This window comes from Rhinolophus ferrumequinum, chromosome 7, assembly GCF_004115265.2.
Source record: "Rhinolophus ferrumequinum isolate MPI-CBG mRhiFer1 chromosome 7, mRhiFer1_v1.p, whole genome shotgun sequence".
NCBI classification, from domain to species: Eukaryota; Metazoa; Chordata; class Mammalia; order Chiroptera; family Rhinolophidae; genus Rhinolophus; species Rhinolophus ferrumequinum.
The window spans coordinates 20,729,614-20,750,438 of record NC_046290.1 but is presented as its reverse complement, the minus strand read 5'-3'; the positions used below and the strand labels follow the sequence as shown (position 1 = coordinate 20,750,438).

General features: G+C 40.8%; 1 protein-coding gene across 7 annotated transcripts in view; it reads left to right on the top strand.

Moving 5' to 3' along the window:
* Positions 1–84: 84 nt before the first annotated feature.
* DROSHA (drosha ribonuclease III) overlaps positions 85–20,825 on the top strand; it is a 111,460-nt gene continuing 90,719 nt past the window's right edge. For 2 of the 7 annotated variants that reach the window (XM_033110974.1, XM_033110979.1), the window contains exons 1-9: positions 85–218; positions 651–816; positions 1,248–1,374; positions 2,401–2,468; positions 4,743–5,576; positions 9,409–9,501; positions 15,345–15,455; positions 15,688–15,919; positions 19,603–19,744. In XM_033110974.1, coding sequence (XP_032966865.1) covers positions 2,449–2,468; positions 4,743–5,576; positions 9,409–9,501; positions 15,345–15,455; positions 15,688–15,919; positions 19,603–19,744 — 1,432 coding nt within the window. In that variant the 5' untranslated portion in view covers positions 85–218; positions 651–816; positions 1,248–1,374; positions 2,401–2,448. Of the gene's footprint in view, positions 223–650; positions 817–1,247; positions 1,375–2,400; positions 2,469–4,742; positions 5,577–9,408; positions 9,502–15,344; positions 15,456–15,687; positions 15,920–19,602; positions 19,745–20,825 lie in introns of all 7 variants that reach the window. The other 5 variants (XM_033110977.1, XM_033110981.1, XM_033110975.1 and 2 more) reach the window with 5 other exon arrangements.

The following is a 20,825-nucleotide window of genomic DNA, read 5'->3' as shown; positions in this document are numbered from 1 at the left end:
TTAGATGTCCATCGCGTTTGCTGACGCGCCAATCACGGTGCACAAGGCACAGCGGAGCGCCCCCAAAGCTTTCTCTCCCGCGGTCCGGCTTTCTCAGGTTTGCCTTTTAATTACCTCGGTTTCCTGTTCCGGAGGCGCGGGCGGTGCTAAGATCTTGGCGGCTGCACAATAAGCCTGGCTTTGCTCTGACGGCGACCTCGGCACCCGGGAGCCTTTTTGTAGGTACAGGGGCCACCTTGCGAGTGTTGGGAGAGGGAGCGTTTCCGAGGGTCCGGATTTAAACTTAGGGGCTGGAGGCTGGGGCTAAGGCGAGAGGCGCCTGGAAGTTGGGGTCGGACAGCCCCCCACTTCAGATCTGCAGCTAAGGGCAAAAAAGCGACCCTAGGTCCGGATCCCGTAAATAAATAGAAGTGAAAAAAATGAGACTTTTAATTCATTTGTGGAGCGCTTGCGCTGGTCCAGGCCTGGGGGTCGCCCACGTCTGGGAGGGGAGGTAGACGGTGAGCCTGGTTGGGGTTCACAGTCTGGCGGGAGATGCAAATAGGGAAACACGCAATGCAGCCGGAGGAAGATGACCGGCCTGCGGATTCAACTGGGGAAAGAGGATGTTCTTAAAAATGTGTTCACACTTTGCAACTCTTTCTGCATAGATTCATGTTCCTGGACGTGGTGCATCAGTTTCCCTCAGTTTCCCTGCTTCCAAACAGCGACTTAGGAGTAGGCAGACGGAGAAAATACTTTTCCAGTTGCAGTGAATTCCTTGACTTTTGAATTAAAGTTTGCATCCACAGCACAGCCTGATTATGCCTTTAATAGGTCAGTTTCATACTCAGTGTTTTCAGATAGCCTGTATGGGAACGTCCATGAGGATCTAACAATGAACGTTCAACTGTTACACATTGTTTGAGAGTGTTAGTGATCCTGGCTGTTGCCCACTTCTAGATCCAGAACATTCCTTTGTTTTCCCCTACACCATTTCTATACCTCTTGTGTTTATTGCATTATATAATTTTTTTTAAAAATGGAGGATTCTGAGCTCCTTGAGTCCTGCAGGCTGTGTCTTACACATCCACAGGGCCTGCAATAGTGCCCTATGAATCAGTGGAAAGAAGGCCTGTTTTTTTTGTCTGGTTTGGCTAATGCGAATCTGTTGTGGGTATATGTGGAAGTAAAATATACAGTAGCAACATAGAAACATGTACCATCGGTGAGACAGTAAACATTTATTGACCACCTACTGTGTGCAGGATGCTCTGCCAGGGGCTGTGAAGGAAACAGAAATGACTATGAATCAACCCATGTCATCAAGGAGCTAATAATCTAGTGGAGGAGTTAGACATGTGCACACATGACTATAATATGGGGCAGTCTCTGGTAAGTGCTGTAAAAGAAGTAAGTACAGACTAAGAGCAATGGAAGTCCAGAGGGAATGGGATTACTTCCTAAAGGGAACCCGGAAAGGCTTCACAGGAGAGGTGGCATTTGACATAGTAGGTCGATGAGTAGAATTCAGTGGACAAATTCATAGTGTAGGAGATTTCAGAAGAGTGGGAGCAAAGAACAAGCTGGGTGACAGTACTTGGTATGTTAGGCAACTGGGAACACCAGAGTGATAGGTGCTTCATGAGGACTTAGTGGAGGATAAGCCTGGGTTCAGATTGTAGAGCGACTTACAAAATAAACATGGGGTTTGAATTCGATTCTGTTGGCAGTGGGTAGCTCGTGGTGGCAAGATCAGCTGTCTAGGCCTTAGGTTTATCAAGAGGGCCTCGGACTGAATAATAATCGTTACTCAGGTATTACTTGGCGCCTACTATTTATTAAGCACAGTGCTGAAACTATTTGCCTGAGCCATTTGAAAATCTACGTTAAGCTTATTTGTAAAAGTTTTAGTTAGACTGTAGGAAGATGCTTCTCCTTTAAAGCTTTTTGCACTTAATATTTATTTGAGTTTTTAAAACATTTTGCTGAAGTTTATGTATTTGGAAAGTCATTCACGTTCAGAACATTTTCCGATGAGAAGAGATGAGAATGAAAATCAAGGATAACTGTTGTCGTTACAAGATTATAATTATGTTTGAACTCACTGTGAAAGAAGTTTAGAGTACAGAGAGGGAGAGGAGAAATGAGTCCCTCCCCACCCCCCAGTCTTTTAGCATATTAGAGATGGAACACGCCCAAATTTTTAGTCTTCTTAGCTACTTACTGTTTCAAGTCAGCGGGACAAGGATATCTTAAAAGGTAATTGTAAACTTTAATTCAGGTCAACATGCTCTTAATTTTGGTATTATGATAAATGCATTGGAGAATGCAAAATTAGTGCTAAGATCATTGCAGAAATATTTTCTAGCATTATTAGTTTAGGAAACATTTTTATGTCTATTTTATTCTTTCCTCTAGAGTTTATATTCTCAGTGGAAGATGTGACGTTGATCCAGACAGAACTCCATGATGCAAGGCAATACGTGGTGAGTGGTGTGATAGTAATGGCAGGACTTTTGGGAGAACAGAGAGAGGAGCAAACACTGACCCTGGGCCATGGAGTGGGGGAAAGATTTAGTTATGTGAGGAAAGGGGAAAAAGTGTTCATTTGGGCCGCATACATGGCTAGGAATCCACACTAGAGCAGTTAGTGGGACAACATAGCCCTGTCCCGATGGAGCTTGCAGCTGTGAGCTGCAGGCAGACAATATGGATGGAATTAGGTAGTCAGTTGGTGAATTGTAATTCTTGTAGGGCCTGCCAAGAAGAAGCACAGAGTATGTGAGGGCAAGGAACCTAACTGGCCTGGGGAGTGGAAATAGTGGTTGTAGAAGGTCCATCAAAGGTGTTATTGTAGTAGTTAAGGTAGAGATGATGGTGTGAAGTGGATAAACTCAAGAAGTATTGACAAAGCAGAAATGATGGGAATTTTAAAATAAATTTTTAGCTAAAGAGGATAAAGAAGGAAAAGTTGTTAGGTTATTCCCTGGTGTATGACTTGAGGACTAACACATGTCGGGTATTTTTGCTGTAAGCATCTTTGCCGCAAGCGTTTTTGCTGCAAACATTTTTGCTGCATAACTTATTGGCCGTAAGGCTGTTTTGCCATAAAAAAGGTAAAAGAGCAACAAATAAAAGAGGAACATTAAAAAGGGCATAATGAAACATGAAAAAATGAATGACAAAATTAAAAAGACTTTATTGCGAAGTACAAAATATTTGAATACATTTAAAATGTGTGTACAGCTATGGACGGGCGCTGCTGGGGACTTAACGATGGGAACATAGAGAGGAGTGACAGTCATGCCGAGGTGACCCCCCATTTCCCATAGAATGAAGACAAGTGGTTAGGTACAACCTACGAGTTTAAATAGCTCCCCTCTCGAGGGTCTTGAGACATGTGCTCCTTCTGTGGTCAGGTAGGAGCCTGACCTGACCTACCATTGACTGGGGGTGCTGTTGCACTATTCAGCATTCTTAGGAAGAGAAGGGACATCTGTTCCTGCCTCAGTGAGGCTACCCCTCCGAGACAGTAGCACAAGCCATGTAGTGGTCCCTGGAGTAGTAATAACATTTGGATCAGCCCACCTTGCCTGCCAACACCGGTGCCTGTCACCTGCTAGCTACATGCTCCAGGAACGAGCCAGCAGCCGATACACAGCCTTTAGTTAGAAGGACTGACTGAACTCCATGGAGAACCAGCTTGTGGAAAGGTACACCTCAGCTAAATTTGGTCTTTCTTTCATCTCCCCTTTGCCTAGAACAGTAGTATGGTTAATCTATCATTGGTTTGGAATGTGTTTTTTAAATTGGCTTATTAAGAGACATTACTCTGTATGCTACTGGCTTATGAAATATTGTTATAAATTATAATTCCTTCAGTGATTCTGTGCTAAATAAATTATTTGTAAAGACAATCTTAGTCACAGCATAATTTGCCCCAGATAAAACGTGAGGCGCAGCTAAGATTTATGTAATAAAAATAGGATTAAGTATGAGAACCTCATCAATGGAAAAATTAAACCAAACCGACAACTTAGCTTAAACATAAAGTCTGCCAAGGGGGGTTGGTCAGTGAAACCAACTAGTCAGCCAAACAGAAAAACCAAATTGTCAACCAGTTATTTTACCTTTATAAATGGAAAAATTACCTGTGGCCAAATTGTTATGCAGTGACCATGTCTATGGCAAAGATGTCTGTAGCAAGGAAGCTATGGAGAAAGTCCCCAAAATCTAAACAGTTTCGTCTGAGGTAGGGAACACTAAAACAGGAGCGAGTGGTTGTCGTTGAGGGGAAGCTCATTAGTTCATTTGAGGACACGTGATGTTGAATTTGCAGTCTCTGCTGAGCGGGGAGAAAAGTGAAGACAGGAAGATACTACTACAGATTAGAAAATGGGGGATATGTGTGTGGATGGCGTGACACGGTGAGGTCAAGATTTTGGGGGACCTTGAGCAAGGATGGTCAACAAATGGTTGAACAATGGGGGGTTGCATTCATCGTTCTGGAGATGGGGCAGCTTTAGGGAGTGACAAGGTCCTGCGAGTGGCTGTGGCAGGAGGTTGGGTGGCTGAGGCCGGGGAAGAGGTGTTTCCTGGCCATGAGGAGCATCAGATATTACAGAGAACTCAGACTTAGGTGGGTGGAATATTCCAGCGGCCTAAGGGGTCTGTCAGTTGCTCTTAAAGATATTCAGGCTTTTGTGAAACCTGTTTACATAGTGAGTTTTTCTTTTCTCTTTTTCTTTCCTCCAACAAAGTCATAGAATGTCATTCCACCCAGGGCGAGGGTGTCCCCGAGGGCGGGGAGGACATGGAGCCAGACCCTCAGCACCAGCCTTCAGGCCCCAAAATCTGAGACTGCTTCACCCTCAGCAGCCTCCCGTGCAATATCAATATGAACCTCCAAGTGCTCCTTCCACCACGTTCTCGAACTCTCCAGCTCCCAATTTTCTGCCTCCACGACCGGACTTTGTACCCTTCCCTCCCCCCATGCCGCCATCGGCACAAGGCCCTCTTCCCCCCTGCCCAATCCGACCCCCCTTCCCCAACCACCAGATGAGGCCCCCCTTTCCAGTACCTCCCTGTTTTCCTCCCATGCCGCCTCCGATGCCCTGTCCTAATAACCCCCCAGTCCCTGGAGCACCTCCTGGACAAGGCACTTTCCCTTTCATGATGCCCCCTCCTTCCATGCCCCACCCTCCACCCCCTCCGGTCATGCCACAGCAGGTCAATTATCAGTACCCCCCGGGGTACTCGCACCACAATTTTCCACCTCCCAATTTTAATAGCTTCCAGAACAACCCCAGTTCTTTCCCACCCAGTGCTAACAACAGCAGCAGTCCTCATTTTAGGCATCTCCCTCCATACCCACTGTCCAAGGCTCCCAGTGAGAGAAGGTCCCCAGAAAGGCTCAAGCACTATGACGACCACAGGCACCGGGATCACAGTCACGGGCGAGGCGAGAGGCATCGGTCCCTGGAGCGGCGGGAACGCGGCCGCAGCCCTGACAGGAGGAGACAAGACAGCCGCTACAGATCCGATTACGACCGAGGGAGAACGCCATCTCGCCATCGGAGCTATGAGCGCAGCAGGTAAAACGCGTGTGGTGGTTAGTGAACTGCAGAGACCTAGACACAGGCCGTTTCTGTTTGTCAGCAAACCAAACCACAAGGGTCCAGCAGTCCATTTCAGTGTATAAAAGGAAATGAAAGCATATTTTGGGCTGTTGTAAAGTGGAACAGACAACTGACAAGAAATTGATGTCAGAAAAAGCCACCTTTCTAAAGCATTCCAAAATCATCAATGTAGATTTCATTTCAATGGACGCTGATTACGCTGCATAACACAGCTGACATTTTAATCGCTCCAGTATGCGATCTTATATATTTTTTGGCATTATATTTAATTGGGTGCAGTATGATCATCAGTTACAGCACTTGAATTCTTTTGGAATTGAGGATCTGTGTATATTACCAATTAAGAACCAAACTAATTAACAGAAAGCAGAACTTGCTTTCTGATTTTTTCAGATAAGTGGAAGTTTGTTGTACATTGTTTCCTTGTGAAATGAAATAATAGTTACACATTATCAAAATTACAGTTTTCAAAATTGCTTTTAACCTGCCTTTGCTGCACTGAAATTCATACTGAAGAAAGTTGTGTTTAAAAAATACCGTTCCATTTCAGATTACATTTTTTTCCCAAAAGACCAAATATCTATATGTACAAGAGAATAAAGTTTTCAGCAGGTGTTCTTAAACTGGGATTCATAGATGGGCTTCTAGAAATGATCCGAAGTGACATGCAAAATTTTATGTGTATGTATGTTTTTTAATAAGGAAATCAGTAGCTTAAACAGCATATTCCCAAGAGGTAGTATGAGTATATTACCCAAAAGTCTAAGACCCATTGGTTTAGATGGAAAAATAAAAATACACAGGTGATGATTACGCTAATATTTACTTGTACCTTCAGTGAACTCTGTATGTTGATGAAGATTTGAGGTTTTCCACTTACCAGGCTAGTAATGGTGCTTCTCTTTCTGTCCCCTATGGTGTGTTCACCTTCATTGTCTTGTGGAACTTCTGTGATGAAAACGTTTGAGCCCCTCAAACCAGGTCACTTCATTAGGTGGGTTTGTAGAGAGCTGGTCTTAGCTCCTGTGCGGCCAGTTCACTTCTCGGTTTCCATGTTGTTCTCATGGCTGCCCGTTTGATTGTGACTGAACATTTTGCCAGTACAATGATGGTGGTCATTCGTAGCCCTGAAGCAAGTGACGAGTGCTTGAAAGGCGTTGGCTGCCTCTTCCTGATGCCAGTGGAAGAGAGAAGGGAATGTGTTTCTTGCAGAGATGACTGATTTCTGGTGAGCTAAAGCTGACTGACTCGGTAGACTTTTAAATCTTTGCAGCTTGAATGACTGTTCCTGGTCAATTTTGTTCCTCATTATTCTGTGACGGACTAGTTGGCAGAGACCTTTGAGAGTTTATTAATATTTTACAATTTAATGATGAAAATCTAAAGTGGAAAGAATTTGTTAATAGTTTGCTTCAGACTTTAAAATGATTGTTAATAATCCTATCTCTGGGGGAACATTTTGCTGCAAACTTCAGTCTTCTGGATAGCATTTGTTTTTCTGCTTTATGGTATTCAAGTTAGAGCTGAAGTTTTAGGGTTCTGCTGTAAAATCCTAAATTTTTCCGGCCAGGCTTAAGCTTGAAGTTATGTGTTTGTATGAAGACACTCATATCTTGTCAACTGAGGTTGTCTATCAGTAAGTGAAATCAAGTGCCAGAAGAATTACTGTTAATCTCCATTGTCCTAAACCACAACTCCTTTAGTGTGAGGGGCCTACATAGGCAGGTAGCTCATCTTTCTAAGTGGCCTCCATTTATATTGGAGTTGTTGTATGAAGTTGTACTTGGGGTGTTTGCTCTGGAGCTGCCTTAGTGTCACAGCCACCTTATAATCGGCTCCCTTTGGGGTCTTAAGTAGGGTGTCAGTCATCTGTCTTATATGCAATGCTTCTGTGCAATAAACGTGAACCATGTGAAGACCTACGATAACTTCTAGAACTATATTGGAGAAAACCAAAACTTCACAAATTTATGCATTAGATTGTGGTAAGTTTATGCAAATTCTATAGTGTCCTCTGCTACCTCACCCCTTGCTTCTTGGGGTAAGTGAATCAATCCTTTTTCAAATACCATTTTCCTTCTTTTTCTCCTTCTTAGAAATGTGGTTCAATAATAATTACAGGATTGTTTTAGGGCAAACTTTTTATAGAGAAAATTTGTGAAGAAGTGAATATATGTGTTTGTTATCATGAAATGTCAAAGTTACTGTGGGGAATGGGAAAAGAATCAGCCACAGATGTAGTGCACTGAGCATGTCGTTGGCAGCGCAGTTAAGGCACAGGGTTCCCAGCACTGAGTAGTGCTGTAGCACAGTAACTGCTATAGCTATCTATTGAGGACAATGTGTAGCCATTGGAGAGCTAGTATTCTGTACCTGAGGAATATCTTAGTGTTCACAAACAAGGACGAGTCTTTGGAAAAGTAACCCAAACATTGTCTTTCTTGCTTTAAATGGGTTCATTATATAGTGTTACTGATGAGATTTATGTCTAAATTGGTCTTTTGAATTCATACCCACCTAGAGGTAGCAGTCATCATCGGCAGTGCTGTTCTTGAGTGCAAAATTCTATTGCCTATATGTTAAAAAACAAACAAAATTAGGTATATCCTCTATGTAGAGGTTTTATTTGAAAATATAGGTAATCATTCTTTTCAGCAGCCATGATACAATACTAATTACATTATATCTTTGTCATGTTGTACTGCTCACTGGTTGGGATTTACTGCCTAAAAGTAGACTGTAATTTTAGAAGTGTATCAGATAAAGTATGTAGAATCCTATACTCTGGCTACTTTATTTTGGGCAGCTGCTGTTTGCCTGAGGCTTAAGTATATGTCAAATGTATATTATTCAAAGGAGTCTTCCTTGAGGAGGTGTTGATCTTTAAGTGAAAAAAACAATTTTTGTTTTGACATCTAAGCAGTCACGGATCTCTCTGTCAGTTTTTTAAGTTTTGATTTCAGTGTATTTTTATTCCTTTTGGCTATAGGTAATGGGATATTTTTGAGTTCATTTTTAAAGTCTTTTTGCTGGACTCAGGCTAATAAAGCATTTTTTTTTCGTTCTAAGATTGGGTGGTTATTTCCCTTAAATTTGTGATTTCAGACACACTGGAGTTCCGATTTTTGTTCCAGATCTTCATTGTACTTACTAAATTATTACTAAGTTTTCCCAGTTTTACATAGGGAGATTTTAAAATTCTTCATTCTGTTTTTACATTGAGTAACCTTAGAGTCTCCATTTAGAGTTTTTTGTAGATAAAAATAGCATTTAAAGGTAAAGTGACTTACAGTCTCTTGGCAGTTAGTGATAGCTAGAACTACAGCTCAGACCTATAACCTGTGTAAGTTTAGAACTGTTTCATTGTAGAACATTGTGCTAATCTTTACTATAAAAGCTTTACTTTGCATTTATTTGATGGATGAATTTGGGAGTTTCCTAGATATCAATCAGTAGGCAGTAGAACCCTTTAAAGTTTTCCGTGTAGGTTAAGTAACCAAGGATTGGCTGGTTGGAAGGTCTCTATATATTATGATAAAATTCCCTTTGTTGCTTAGCATCAAGTATGACTTCTTTCTTTAAAGAAAACAAGTTAGTTAACTTCTGTAAAGTGAAAATCCCCTTTAATCGTCTAACAATTGAAGGATGAATAAAAGTGTCCCATAGAGAATAGTATCTGGAAAATTCTTAGGCGAGGTCCATTTATTTAGAAGATGAATTCAGGGAAAAGAGATGGTGTTTTTGAGTCTTTCTGTTGAAAACAGCTCTGTGTATTAATTCCTTTAAGAGAGCGGGAACGGGAGAGACACAGGCATCGGGACAGCCGACGGTCACCATCTCTGGAAAGGTCCTACAAAAAAGAGTATAAGAGATCTGGAAGGTAAGCAAGGAGTTCACACTGAAAGAAGTCAAGATTATCTTCTTGAATTCAGATTTCGTGCTTATGCAAATTATCGGCCAAGTCTTCATCGTAGCCTACGAGTCTTCCCAAATGCCCCATGAAAAGCTAAAGCAGCAGTAACTTAAAAATCTTTACTTTCAAAATGTGTTGATTAGGCACAAGGAAATTTCTTGATAAATTTGCAAAAATTAAAAATTATACAGGCCACTTTTTCTGACCTCAATTGCTGTAAAAGTATACATTAATAATTCAAGTTTTTTTAAAAAACCTTACAAATTCATAATTATGTTTTTAAATGTGCTTTTTTTTTTTTTAGAAAAAAGCCAAATTGCAGGTATACTTTATTTAGAAAAAATGACATTGAGATTGCCATAAACCAGAATTACAGGATGTAACCAATTCTATACCGAGAAGTAAAATTCATGGTCTTACATAATGAAGAATAGCTCTCTGGAGTCTGACAGATTTGGGGTCAATTATCAGTTCTCCCAATTTTGTTTCTGGGCAGTTATCTAACCTTTTTAAGCTTTAATGTCTTTGTCTAAAATAAGGACTGTTGTACTTGCTATGAATGGTGAATGTTCATTAAGATAATACATGTAAAATACTTAGAACTGGGCTCAAAGTTAGTAGCAAATAAATGGTAACTATATGTATATAATTATTGATTATTTCGTTCTAGAAATTGGTAGAGTATAATAAAAGCAGGAAAAGGTATTCAAAGATAAAATAAATTAATGACATAGAAAACACAATAGTGTTATAACAATACTACTATGTTTCCCCGAAAATGAGACCTAGCTGGACCATCTCATGTGTCTTTTGGAGCAAAAATTAATATAAGACTAAGTCCTACTTTAATATAAAACCGGGCATAGTATAATATAATACCGAGTCTTACATTAATTTTTGCTCCAAAAAGACGCATTAGAGCAGATGGTCCAGCTAGGTCTTATTTTCAGGGAAACAATGGTATTTGTAAACAAATGCAAATTTCTTTGAAAGGTCATACAATATAAAAAGTGGCGAACCAAGAAGAGAAAAACATACATTCCATCAAGTATGAGAAAGAATGTATCATTATAGGAATGAAGGAGATTTAAAAATTATAATTCATTGGTATTAAGTACAGATACTTTATTTAAAAAATTTTAAGACTTGGATGTGATAGGTTGATTTTTATGAAACCAAAATTTAGACACTTCACACAAGAAGCAGAAAATTTTAATAGGCCAATAACTGTGGGAAAAAATTTGAAAAAGTTGAATTTGTAAAAGAATTTGTAAAAGAGTTTTAAACTGTTCTAGAACACTGAAGAAGATGGAAGGAAAGTTCACCTCATGCTGTGTAATCAGGAAAACTCAGATGGCAAAACCTAACCAGTGAAAAGAAAACTAAAATACAGTCTTTCTTATGAATATGGATATGAAAATACTGATTAGTGTACTAACAAGTTGTTTTCTGTAGTGTGTTAAAAAAAAAAAAGAGCATTTCTTCCGATATGGCGGTGGACAGATAGGTTAGTATTAGGAAATATGCATCTAATCCTTTGTGTGAAAATCAATAGGGTTTTCTGAGTACCTGCCTATTAGGTATTTTTTCAAATAAAATCAGAATTCATTTCTGAGTAGAAACTTTGGTACACTGGGAATATCAGCACACTTCTTCATCACGATGGAGGGCGTTATCATGATGAACACGATCAACACCATCTCAAAAGAACCAAATTTAATGCTGCAACCTTATAGGCCTTCCCATACAAGTTAGGAAAAACACAAGGAGGCCCCATTGCCTATCACTCACCTAACATTGTATCACTTAATCAACAAGCAAAGGAAAACATTGTATCACTTAATCAACAAGCAAAGGAAAATATTGTATCACCTATCTCTTAATCAACAAGTGAAGGAAAACATTGTATCACTTAGTCAACAAGTGAAGGAAAACATTGTATCACTTAATCAACAAGCAAAGGAAAACATTGTATTACTGTGTATCCTAAGTATCATACTGGTGCAAGTGATACAGTCATTAGCAATAGCCTCTACTTTGCAGGAACATGAGAGTTAAGTGCTGTGAGAAATGTTCTTGATAGAGCAGTTACATGTTGCTCTGGGAACACAGCAGTGAAAAACAGTCTAGGGTAGTCATAGAGAAATTGACATTTTACAGATACCTAAAGTATGCAGAGGAATGCATTAGGGGAGGGGGGTTGTAGGGGAACAGAAAAGAACATGTGTGAAGGTTGCAGTGTGGAGAAATGCTATGAGAAGGTTAAGCCTGGAGGTTGGGAAATGAATTTAGAAGCCTTTTGTAATAATTCGTGAAAGAAGTGATTGTGCCTAGACCTGGGCAGTAGCAATGGGGAAAGGCAGAGGTAATTAGAGGTGGTTACTAGACACCTAGATAGTCAGTAGAACTTGATAACTGATAGTGAGGGGCGAAGTCTCAACAGGCATCACCTGAGGTCTGGTGTGCCCCATTGAGGGTGGGGAACATTAAGGAAGAGGAAGAGGAGGAGCACAAGTTCATTTTGGGGCATGTGGAGTTTGAGAATCTGACAGACAACTGCATGGATTTGTGTGGTGGTTAATTGGATATCCAGGTGTCAAATTCAGAAAAGAGATCCTGGAGGAAATACTAAATGCCATGGATTAGATGGGATTCACTAGGAAGAGTTTCTTCAGTGAGAAAGGGCGTGAGGAGGAGACAAGGATAGGAAAAAAGCCAACGTGTTGTGTTGGTGGAAATCATTGAGGACCCATTTGAGGCTGATGGCTTACAATGTAGAGTGCTGGAAACCTCTTCAATTTAGTGGTTTCTTCTCCAGGTTCAGTTGCTTGTGGAGAAGGCAGAGACTTTGATTCTGTGAGTTCTACCTAGTACAGTAGATGAGAAAATAAAAATTAGAGATGTAAATATTGAAAAGGAGGAAAAGTTACCATAGTTTGTAATAAGGCATATTATAAGGAAATAATTTCGAGCTTGGATTTTGAAATTTGGAATGCCAGAGACACCTATAAAAGATACCCTGTTTTGAAATGCTCCTCAAAGAGTTAAAAAAAGAAAAAAAGGGTATAGTAATTGATGTTTACAACAGACAACCCGGACCATCCATCATTCCGTATACCTGCCTGAAGCGGATGGGGTGAAGCTGTCTTTTGCCCGTGTTTCTTCATGACAATAAACATTTAGTGGGATTTTTAGTACATGTCAAAATGTCTGTGTCAAACATCTATATTAGCATTTACCACTCACTAGCTTTATGATATTGGGCAAATGATGTAATTTCTAATTCCGTTTCCCCTGTAGGGGATGTTCATAGCTGCCTCATAGGGTTCTCGGAAGGATTAAATATGAGTGTCAGTAAAGTGCTTAGCAGAGTCTCGGGCTGGCAGTGAGCACCCAAAACAAACAAAACCGCACCACTGGGCACCAACGTGCCATTATTAGCTAATGTGATCAGGAAAATTCAAGTGGATCAGCAAAGAGACAATGAGAATTATCTCAGAGGTTGACATTTATAAAATAAGTATACCAAAATTAATAGCCTTCACAAATAAACCAGGAATACCTATTTAGAAAATGTAATGGAAAAAAATGTTGATTTGCTATAGAAAATTTAAATCAATTAAAATTAAATATGTTAATAAACTTAAATATGTAGATCAATGGGAAGAAAACATAAATGTAGCTGATGACAGAGAAGGTGATATAAATGAATGGAGGGCATGCCATAGTCCCATAGTAGAACTGGAAGATAGTATTGTAAGAATACCAGTTTTGTTTCAAAGTAATCTATAATTTTTATGTAACCAGTTGAAGTGTGAGTTTTAGAACGTCATAAGGACTCAGATTCTTTGGAATAAATGTGAGAATAATGAAGAAAAATTATCATGCAGCTTTAGTAGTATAAAAATATTCTGTTATCACCTAAGAAAACAATTTGATGTGGGTATAAATAGATTAATGAAATATACTGAGCAACATTCAAATAAATGTGAAAATTGACATCTATCATTAAGTTGTTTTTTCAGATCAGAAGAGAAACAGGACAATTGGTAAGCCATATGGAGGAAAAAACTGAAATTAAATTTCTGCCTTAGATCTTGGAGACAGTAAAAAAATTTACTGTTAAAAGTAAATGAAGAAAATAGAAAATATTTAACCTTGAGATGGGAAAGGATTACAAGCATAACACTAAAGAGGACTCATACATTAAAAAATATGTAGATTTGGCCATATGAAAGTTATATATAGCAATAAGCAGATAAAATTAAAAGGAAAACAAAAAACTGAAAAAGGTTATGTTACATATGACAGAAGTAGGGTGGTTATCTTACTAAAAGATTCTTTCAATAAATAAAAAGGACTACAATCCTAATTTAAAAAATATTGGCACAGCATATAGCTGGGAAGTTCATAAAAGAAGTGCACATGAAATGTATCATTTCAGTAGTGATAAAAAATTGCAGGTTGAATTAAATGAGACACTTTTTTCATCAGAATGGCAAATATTAAAAATATCATGTTGACAGGATGTGTGGAAATGGGAACTCGATATGGTTTTGATGGTAGTCTAGCATGGCACTACCTATCTGTAGAGAAGCCTTAAGAAAATGTACATGCACTCTGTTTGAGTGAAATAACCTGGCAGGTGTTCAGAGATCAAATGTGTTCATGACAGCATTGTTTATAATGGCAAAAAAAAAAAAAAAGGTAACAACCTAAATGACTATGATCGGATTTGTTCAATGATGGTATATACATATGAAAGAATAATACACATTTATTAAAAATGGTTCAGATATATATGTATTAAAATATTAAAAAGGTGTTCCTGATTTACCACTGAGTAAGAAGGGCAGTTGTTTTGTTAAAGCTTGTATAGATTTATTTATATATCTATAGTTTTAACACATTTGTGAAATAGTGGTTCTCTCTGTGTTGTGTTATGGTGATTTTTGGTTTAGTTTTGTTAATGCTTTATTTATTTATTTATTTGTTTGCAGTGAACATACAGAGGGTGCCAAAAAAATGTATACACATAATGGCACTCTCTGTATATACGTTTTACTTTGCAGTAACTTTTTCTGATAACAAAGCTAATGATGTACACTGTAACATTCAGATGTTATATCAATAAGTAACATATATAATCTTTCTAGTTACCCACCCCTTCCCCCGATGTATACACACCTAACACACTCACACTTTTCATTTCATAAAATTAGAAGTTAGTGGTAGAATTGATGGAAAGAGTTAATTTGTGACTTTGATCCAGCTGTAAACTTTCTTGGATAATAGTAACTGTTAGTGGAGCCACAGAGGCTGCCAATGTAACTCGAATAAAGCAGTTACTCTCCTTGGCTGGATTCTTTAGATCTGTATGGTTCCACCTAAATTTCTTGGGCTTAAATGAATATCTGTCCTGTGGGTTTTTCCCTCCAAGAGCATCCATTGAATGGACCTTTGCAAATTTCAGACTCCAGAAATTCAAGGAGATAGAGTTGTTTTTATGATTTTTTAATTAAGTTAATGTTACTAGTATTTGTGGGGATCAGAATTACGCAAAGTCTTGGTTCATGAAGTAGCAATATCTGACTGAGCTTGCAGAGAGGTGTGGAGGGATGACAGAACAGTTCACTTTTGGATTATGGTCCTCAGGCTAAATTTATGGCCAAGTTGAGACCATGTTTGTGAAGCCCTTTTTTTTTTCTTAGCAAAGCAGGATGTGGAGGACTCACAGCTAGTATTCTCATTGCTGAAGTTGTCTGTACGTGGAGATTTCCAAGTATTTCCCAAGTATCTTTCTCTTCTAGGAATTATGGTTTACCAGTTGTTCCTGAACCTGCTGGATGCACACCAGAATTACCTGGGGAGATTATTAAAAATACAGATTCTTGGGCCCCACCCCCGGAGACTGTGAATCAGTAAGTAGACCTGGGGTAGGGCCTGGGAATTTGTATTTTTAAACAAGTAACTTCAGGTGATTCTGATGCCACCAGACTGGTGCTTGGGATTCGCTGGTTGAACAAAACTAAGTATGGTGGTTTGGCATGGCATTTTTATTTTAGGTGAAAAATGAACTGAACAGGTGAAATAGTATAATTTTACAATAGAAAGACATTTTTAATAATTAGCCTCCTTCGCCTCCTTTTGAAGTCGCTCCCCAAGTAGGGAGAAGAAGAGAGCTCGTTGGGAGGAAGAAAAAGACAGATGGAGCGACAACCAGAGCTCTGGCAAAGAGAAGAATTATACCTCAATCAAGGAAAAAGAGCTAGAGGAGACGCTTCCTGACAAAAACGAGGAAGAGGAAGAAGAACTTCTGAAGCCTGTGTGGATTCGCTGTACCCACTCAGAAAACTACTACTCCAGTGACCCCATGGATCAGGTGGTACGTCTGAAGTAGGACAGAGGCCATAGACCAGGGTTTCTCCACCTCGCAACTGTCGGCATTTTGGGCTGGAGAATTCTTTGTGGTGGGACCTGCCCTGTGCCTTGTGGGACGTCGCACTGCATCTCCGGGCTCCATACTAGATGCCAGTAAAGTCCCTCCCCAGTTTTGGTAACCAAAGCTGTCTTTAGACATTGCCCAATGTCCCCTGGGGAGACTCCCTTCCTCCCCCCCCGTTTGAGAACCAGTATTGTAGACAAAAGCTGTATTACATAGGCAAGAGTGCAGTAGATTAAAGTATCTCTTTGTTCTGCATTTCTTTGACACTGCTAGTTCGATACTGGTGGTGTTGTAAGCTCTCACTTTTAACTGCTTTATGCAGTTTGTGGTGTGTGTGTGTGTGTGTGTGTGTGTGTGTGTCCCAAAATGGGAAATAAGCAAGATTTGAGTTGTCCCCTACAAGTCTGTCCTTGACCAAAGAGAACATAGGACGTTTCCTGTGCACATGTGCTGGTTTGTGGAGTGGCACGTTGGTCACCCTTAGTGGGGTTTTAGAAACAGCACACACGCTGCTTGAGACAGGGCTCCTGGGGCTTAGCACACCTGTATTCTCATTGCTGTGATGGACTCCACGACCTCCGTATGTCGTTTCTCTTGCCCTTTTCTTTCTTCCATCTCCATTTTACTGCTTGACACTCGCTTGTTGTACTCTCTTTTTCTCCCAACAGGCTTTGTGCCTCCATCCCAGTAATTCAGGCATATTTGCCACAGGATAGACACACAGTACTGTTCATTGGTTAAGTGAAAGAGACAGGAATGGATATCTACAGATTTGGGACACATGAGCGTGGAGATGTTAGATTTAGTGCATGGGGTCGGATAAGAGCGTCTGCTGTTTGGAATTTTGTGAAAATAGCTTTTACTCGGACTGAATCCTTATTTATGGGGACTCGCCTGTGTTTGGAAGAAATCTCTCATAGGGTATGATATTTTACTTGAAAAATTAGAGCAGGGTTTTAAGTCATAGTTCATATGATACAGGGAAGGGAAGGCTCGCATGCCAAGCCCTCTGATGGTACCAGAACTTCACTCCATGCTTCTCATATTACGTTATTTAACCCTCAGACCATCTCTGGAAAGAGAGTATTTGTCAGTTAAGAACGTTGCTATAAATACAGTCGTGCACTGCATAGCGGCATTTTGGTCAGTGATGGACTGACTGCATGTGTGATGGTGGTCCCGTAAGAGTCTACGCAGCTGAAGACTTTGTCGCCTAGTGACTTTGGAGCCATCGTTACATCACAGTGCAACGCATTACTCACGTGTTTGTGGTGATGCTGGTGTAAATGCACCTGCTGAGCTGCCAGTTGTATAAAGTACAGCGCACACAGTGATGGACAGTATATAATCCTTGGTAATGACAGTAAACGACTATGTTACTTGGTTATGTATTTACAATACTATCACTGTACTTTTAATCTTATTTTACAGTGTACTCCTTCTACTTTAAAAAGTGTTACATTGGCAGCAGCCCTATTGTCTCGTGTTTTCTGCATCTCTTGATCGCGTCATTTTCTCTTGTGCTTCCTTTAATTCATGTTATTTTATACGGTAACAGGCGCTACAGGCTTGTAGCCTAGGAGCAAAGCGCTGCACTGTGCAGCCCAGGTAAATAGTAGGCTGGACCCTCCAGCTCTGTGTCAGTGCCCCCTGTGATGTTCATATACCACAGAATTGCATAATGATGTGTTCCTCAAAACGTACCTCCATAGTTATGCTGCGCAAAACTGTAATAGTACTTGGCTCATCGAGACTGAAATGAGCCGAATTATTTTTCTCAACAAGATGTCTGGAGGGAGGTGGTGGCCAGGGTTTGTTCAGTGGCTCAGTGATGGCAGGGCTTTAGGTTGGCATCTGCTGTCTTTGGAGCATCCCCCACAGTTGCAGGGTGACTGCAGCAGCTCCAGGCATCGTGCCCTTACACACCTCTATCTTTACACACCAGACACGGGAGGCAGAGGGCAGTGTTGGGTGAGTCTTCCTCTAGTAACTTGCCCAAGTTCCCTCAATCTCTTCTCCCATCTCTTCTTCAGAGCTGCATCACATGTCTTCCTCAGGGATTCATTTTGTGTCGCTGCCATAACAAATTACCAGAAACACACACACTTATTATCGCACGGTTCTGCAGGTCAGAAGTCAAACTTGGGTCTCAGTGGCTAATTCATGGTGTCTACTGGAGAGAATTTGTTTTCTTGCTCATTCATGTTGTTGGCGAGTTCAGTTTCTTGTGGCTGTACGTTTTAAATCCTTGTTTCCTTGCTGGCTGGCAGGTAGGGGCTGTTTCCCGCTTCTAGAGGCCATATACATTCCTTGGTTCATGGATCCTTTCCTTCATCTTGAAAACCAGCAGTGTGGTCGAGGCTTTCCGTGCTTTGCAGATCTCCTGCCTCTTTTTCCGTTGCACCTCTGACTCTGCTTTTGGGAAAGGGTCTCTGCTTTTAAAGGCTCTGATTGTATTGGGTCCCCCCCAGATAATCCAGGATAACCTCCCCATCTCAGATTCTGTACCTCAAACACATCTGCAAGCTCCTTTCTGCCATGGAAAGTAACATTCAGTGTCCAGGGAAGAAGGCGGGCATGTCTTTTGGGGGTTGGTGTGGGGGGGCTGGACACTGTGGCTCAGCCCACCTTCCCTGAGATCAGAAGTTCTCTGCCCCAAATCTGAGGGCATTCATGGTTCTGTTGCAAGGCAGAAGGGGACAGTGGCTGCTATAGGTATTATTCTTAAAACAAAACAACAGAATTGAAGTTACTGAGCTTCAGAGCATTTGAACAGCAGATCTTTTTTACCTGTCATTTTTATGGGTGTATTAAAACTCCAGTGTAGAAGGAAGGCTGAATAACCGGAAGCCCAACATCCGCCTTTGCGTTTTGTCCTCTGGCGCAGGGAGGTGGTAAGACTGTCACCGCGATCCTAGCATCACCAGTGTCAGTAATGAGGTGGGGCTGAGGGAAAACAATCACCTCCTTGTGGGGTCACTGCAGATTTTACGATTTGCTTTAATTTTCTTTTCACATCGGAAAAGTCTGGTCCTTACATTTTGAAAATTACTAAGTCAAAGAGTATGGACATTTAAAACGATTTTCAACCTGGGGGGAGAGTGCGGAAAAGTGGAAAACTTCCTCTAGGAATGTGTTGCAGGACCCTGTTTGTGGGGGGAGAGAGAGAGAGAATGAAGCCCTGTGTTTATGGGGTGTGTGTGTGTGTGTGTGTGTGGGGGGATATATAGATATTTCGTTTTGATCACCGGATTAATGTGGACGATAAACTGTCAGTGATATTTTAGTAGGGGCAGTGTATGCTTTCTAGAAGGGTGTCGGGTATTTTGAATTCTCAGGGGTCGTTATTTTTTTGTCCTATCAAAAGGGCAAAGATAAACAGTTCGAATGGTGTTGAATGTTGGCAAAATGCCCCTTCCTGTGAGCACGGTGTCAGCCAACAGTGTGTAAGATTCAGAACATCATGCCAGCACGGGGCTTTATGTTTTCAGTTGTCTGTTAAATTGAGGGTTGAAAAATGGCACCTTCCTGTTACAATTCTTTGATCACTTGTAAGGTCTTAGGTCTCTTTGGTATGACTGCTTTTAATATAGTGTCTAATACCGATCCTTTATTTTTCAAAGGGGGATTCTACTGTAGTTGGAACAAGTAGGCTCCGTGATTTGTATGACAAATTTGAGGAAGAGTTGGGGAGCCGGCAAGAAAAGGCCAAAGCTGCCCGACCTCCGTGGGAGCCTCCGAAGACAAAGCTAGATGAAGATTTAGGTGAGTCAGAGGTTCACTAGACCAAGACCCTGTGCTCTTTTATTATTGCTTAATTCCGGATTTTAGGTGTGTCCTTGAGAGTCCCAAATTGAAATTTCCTCTTTTTCATTTTACTTTCCTTAATTACAGTCAAGGAAAACACATAGCAATGGAACTTCCTTCTTTTTTATCTTAGTTTTCCTCCATTAGGAGATCTCCTTTGCAAGACAGGCTAACGGCTGTGTCCCTTGTGGAATTGTCTAGTTTCAGATTCAGAAGGGCCCCTCATCCAGCCTCCCTCCACAAGCAGGAGGCTGTTCCCTGTGCATTGTGCCTCTCCCGGGCAGGTATCCCCTCGTGGTCCCGTCCACTGCCAGTGGGATCCTGGTTTGGTGAGAAAACACCGGCCATAGCCCAGCTCTATCCCAAGGTTTCTCTCTACTCTCATAGACAGCTTCCATAAGTTTCTCATATACTGGTCTATTTTTTATGTGTCTGAGGTTCCAAGTAGCTTCTGAGATCGTTGAGGATAGAAACTGCTTTTATACTACTTTGTGTTCTTAGTCCCTAAGAGAATGCTATACATAGATGAGACGTTCTGTACGCCTTTTCCTGCATGTTCTCTAGCTTGCCTCTGCCCACCCTCATTGTGTCTCCGTGCTGACACGCAGGATCCCTGGTGGGTAAAAGCACTCACTGAACCAGCTGGCCTGGGTTCCAATCCCTGCTCCACCACTTGACATGGGACCTTGGGCAAATGTTTTCGTTTCTCTCTGCCTCACTTTTCTCATCTGTAAAAGAGAGATGACGATAGCATCTTTCTCGTGCAGTGCTCTCAAAAACACAACTGTGTAAAGGTTGGATTTTACTACTGTGTTGTACTATGTTAATCTCTTGTAAGGTTAATCTAAGTTCTAGGTCTGTTTTTTTTTTAATTGTGGTAAAATACACATAACACAAAATCCATCTTTTAACCGTCTTGAAGCGTGCAGTTCAGTAGTGGTAAGTACACTCACATTATGTAAAATCTCCAGAACTCTGTTTATCCTGCTAATCTGAGACTCTACCCGTTAAACAGCAGCTCCCCCTCCCCGCCCTCCAC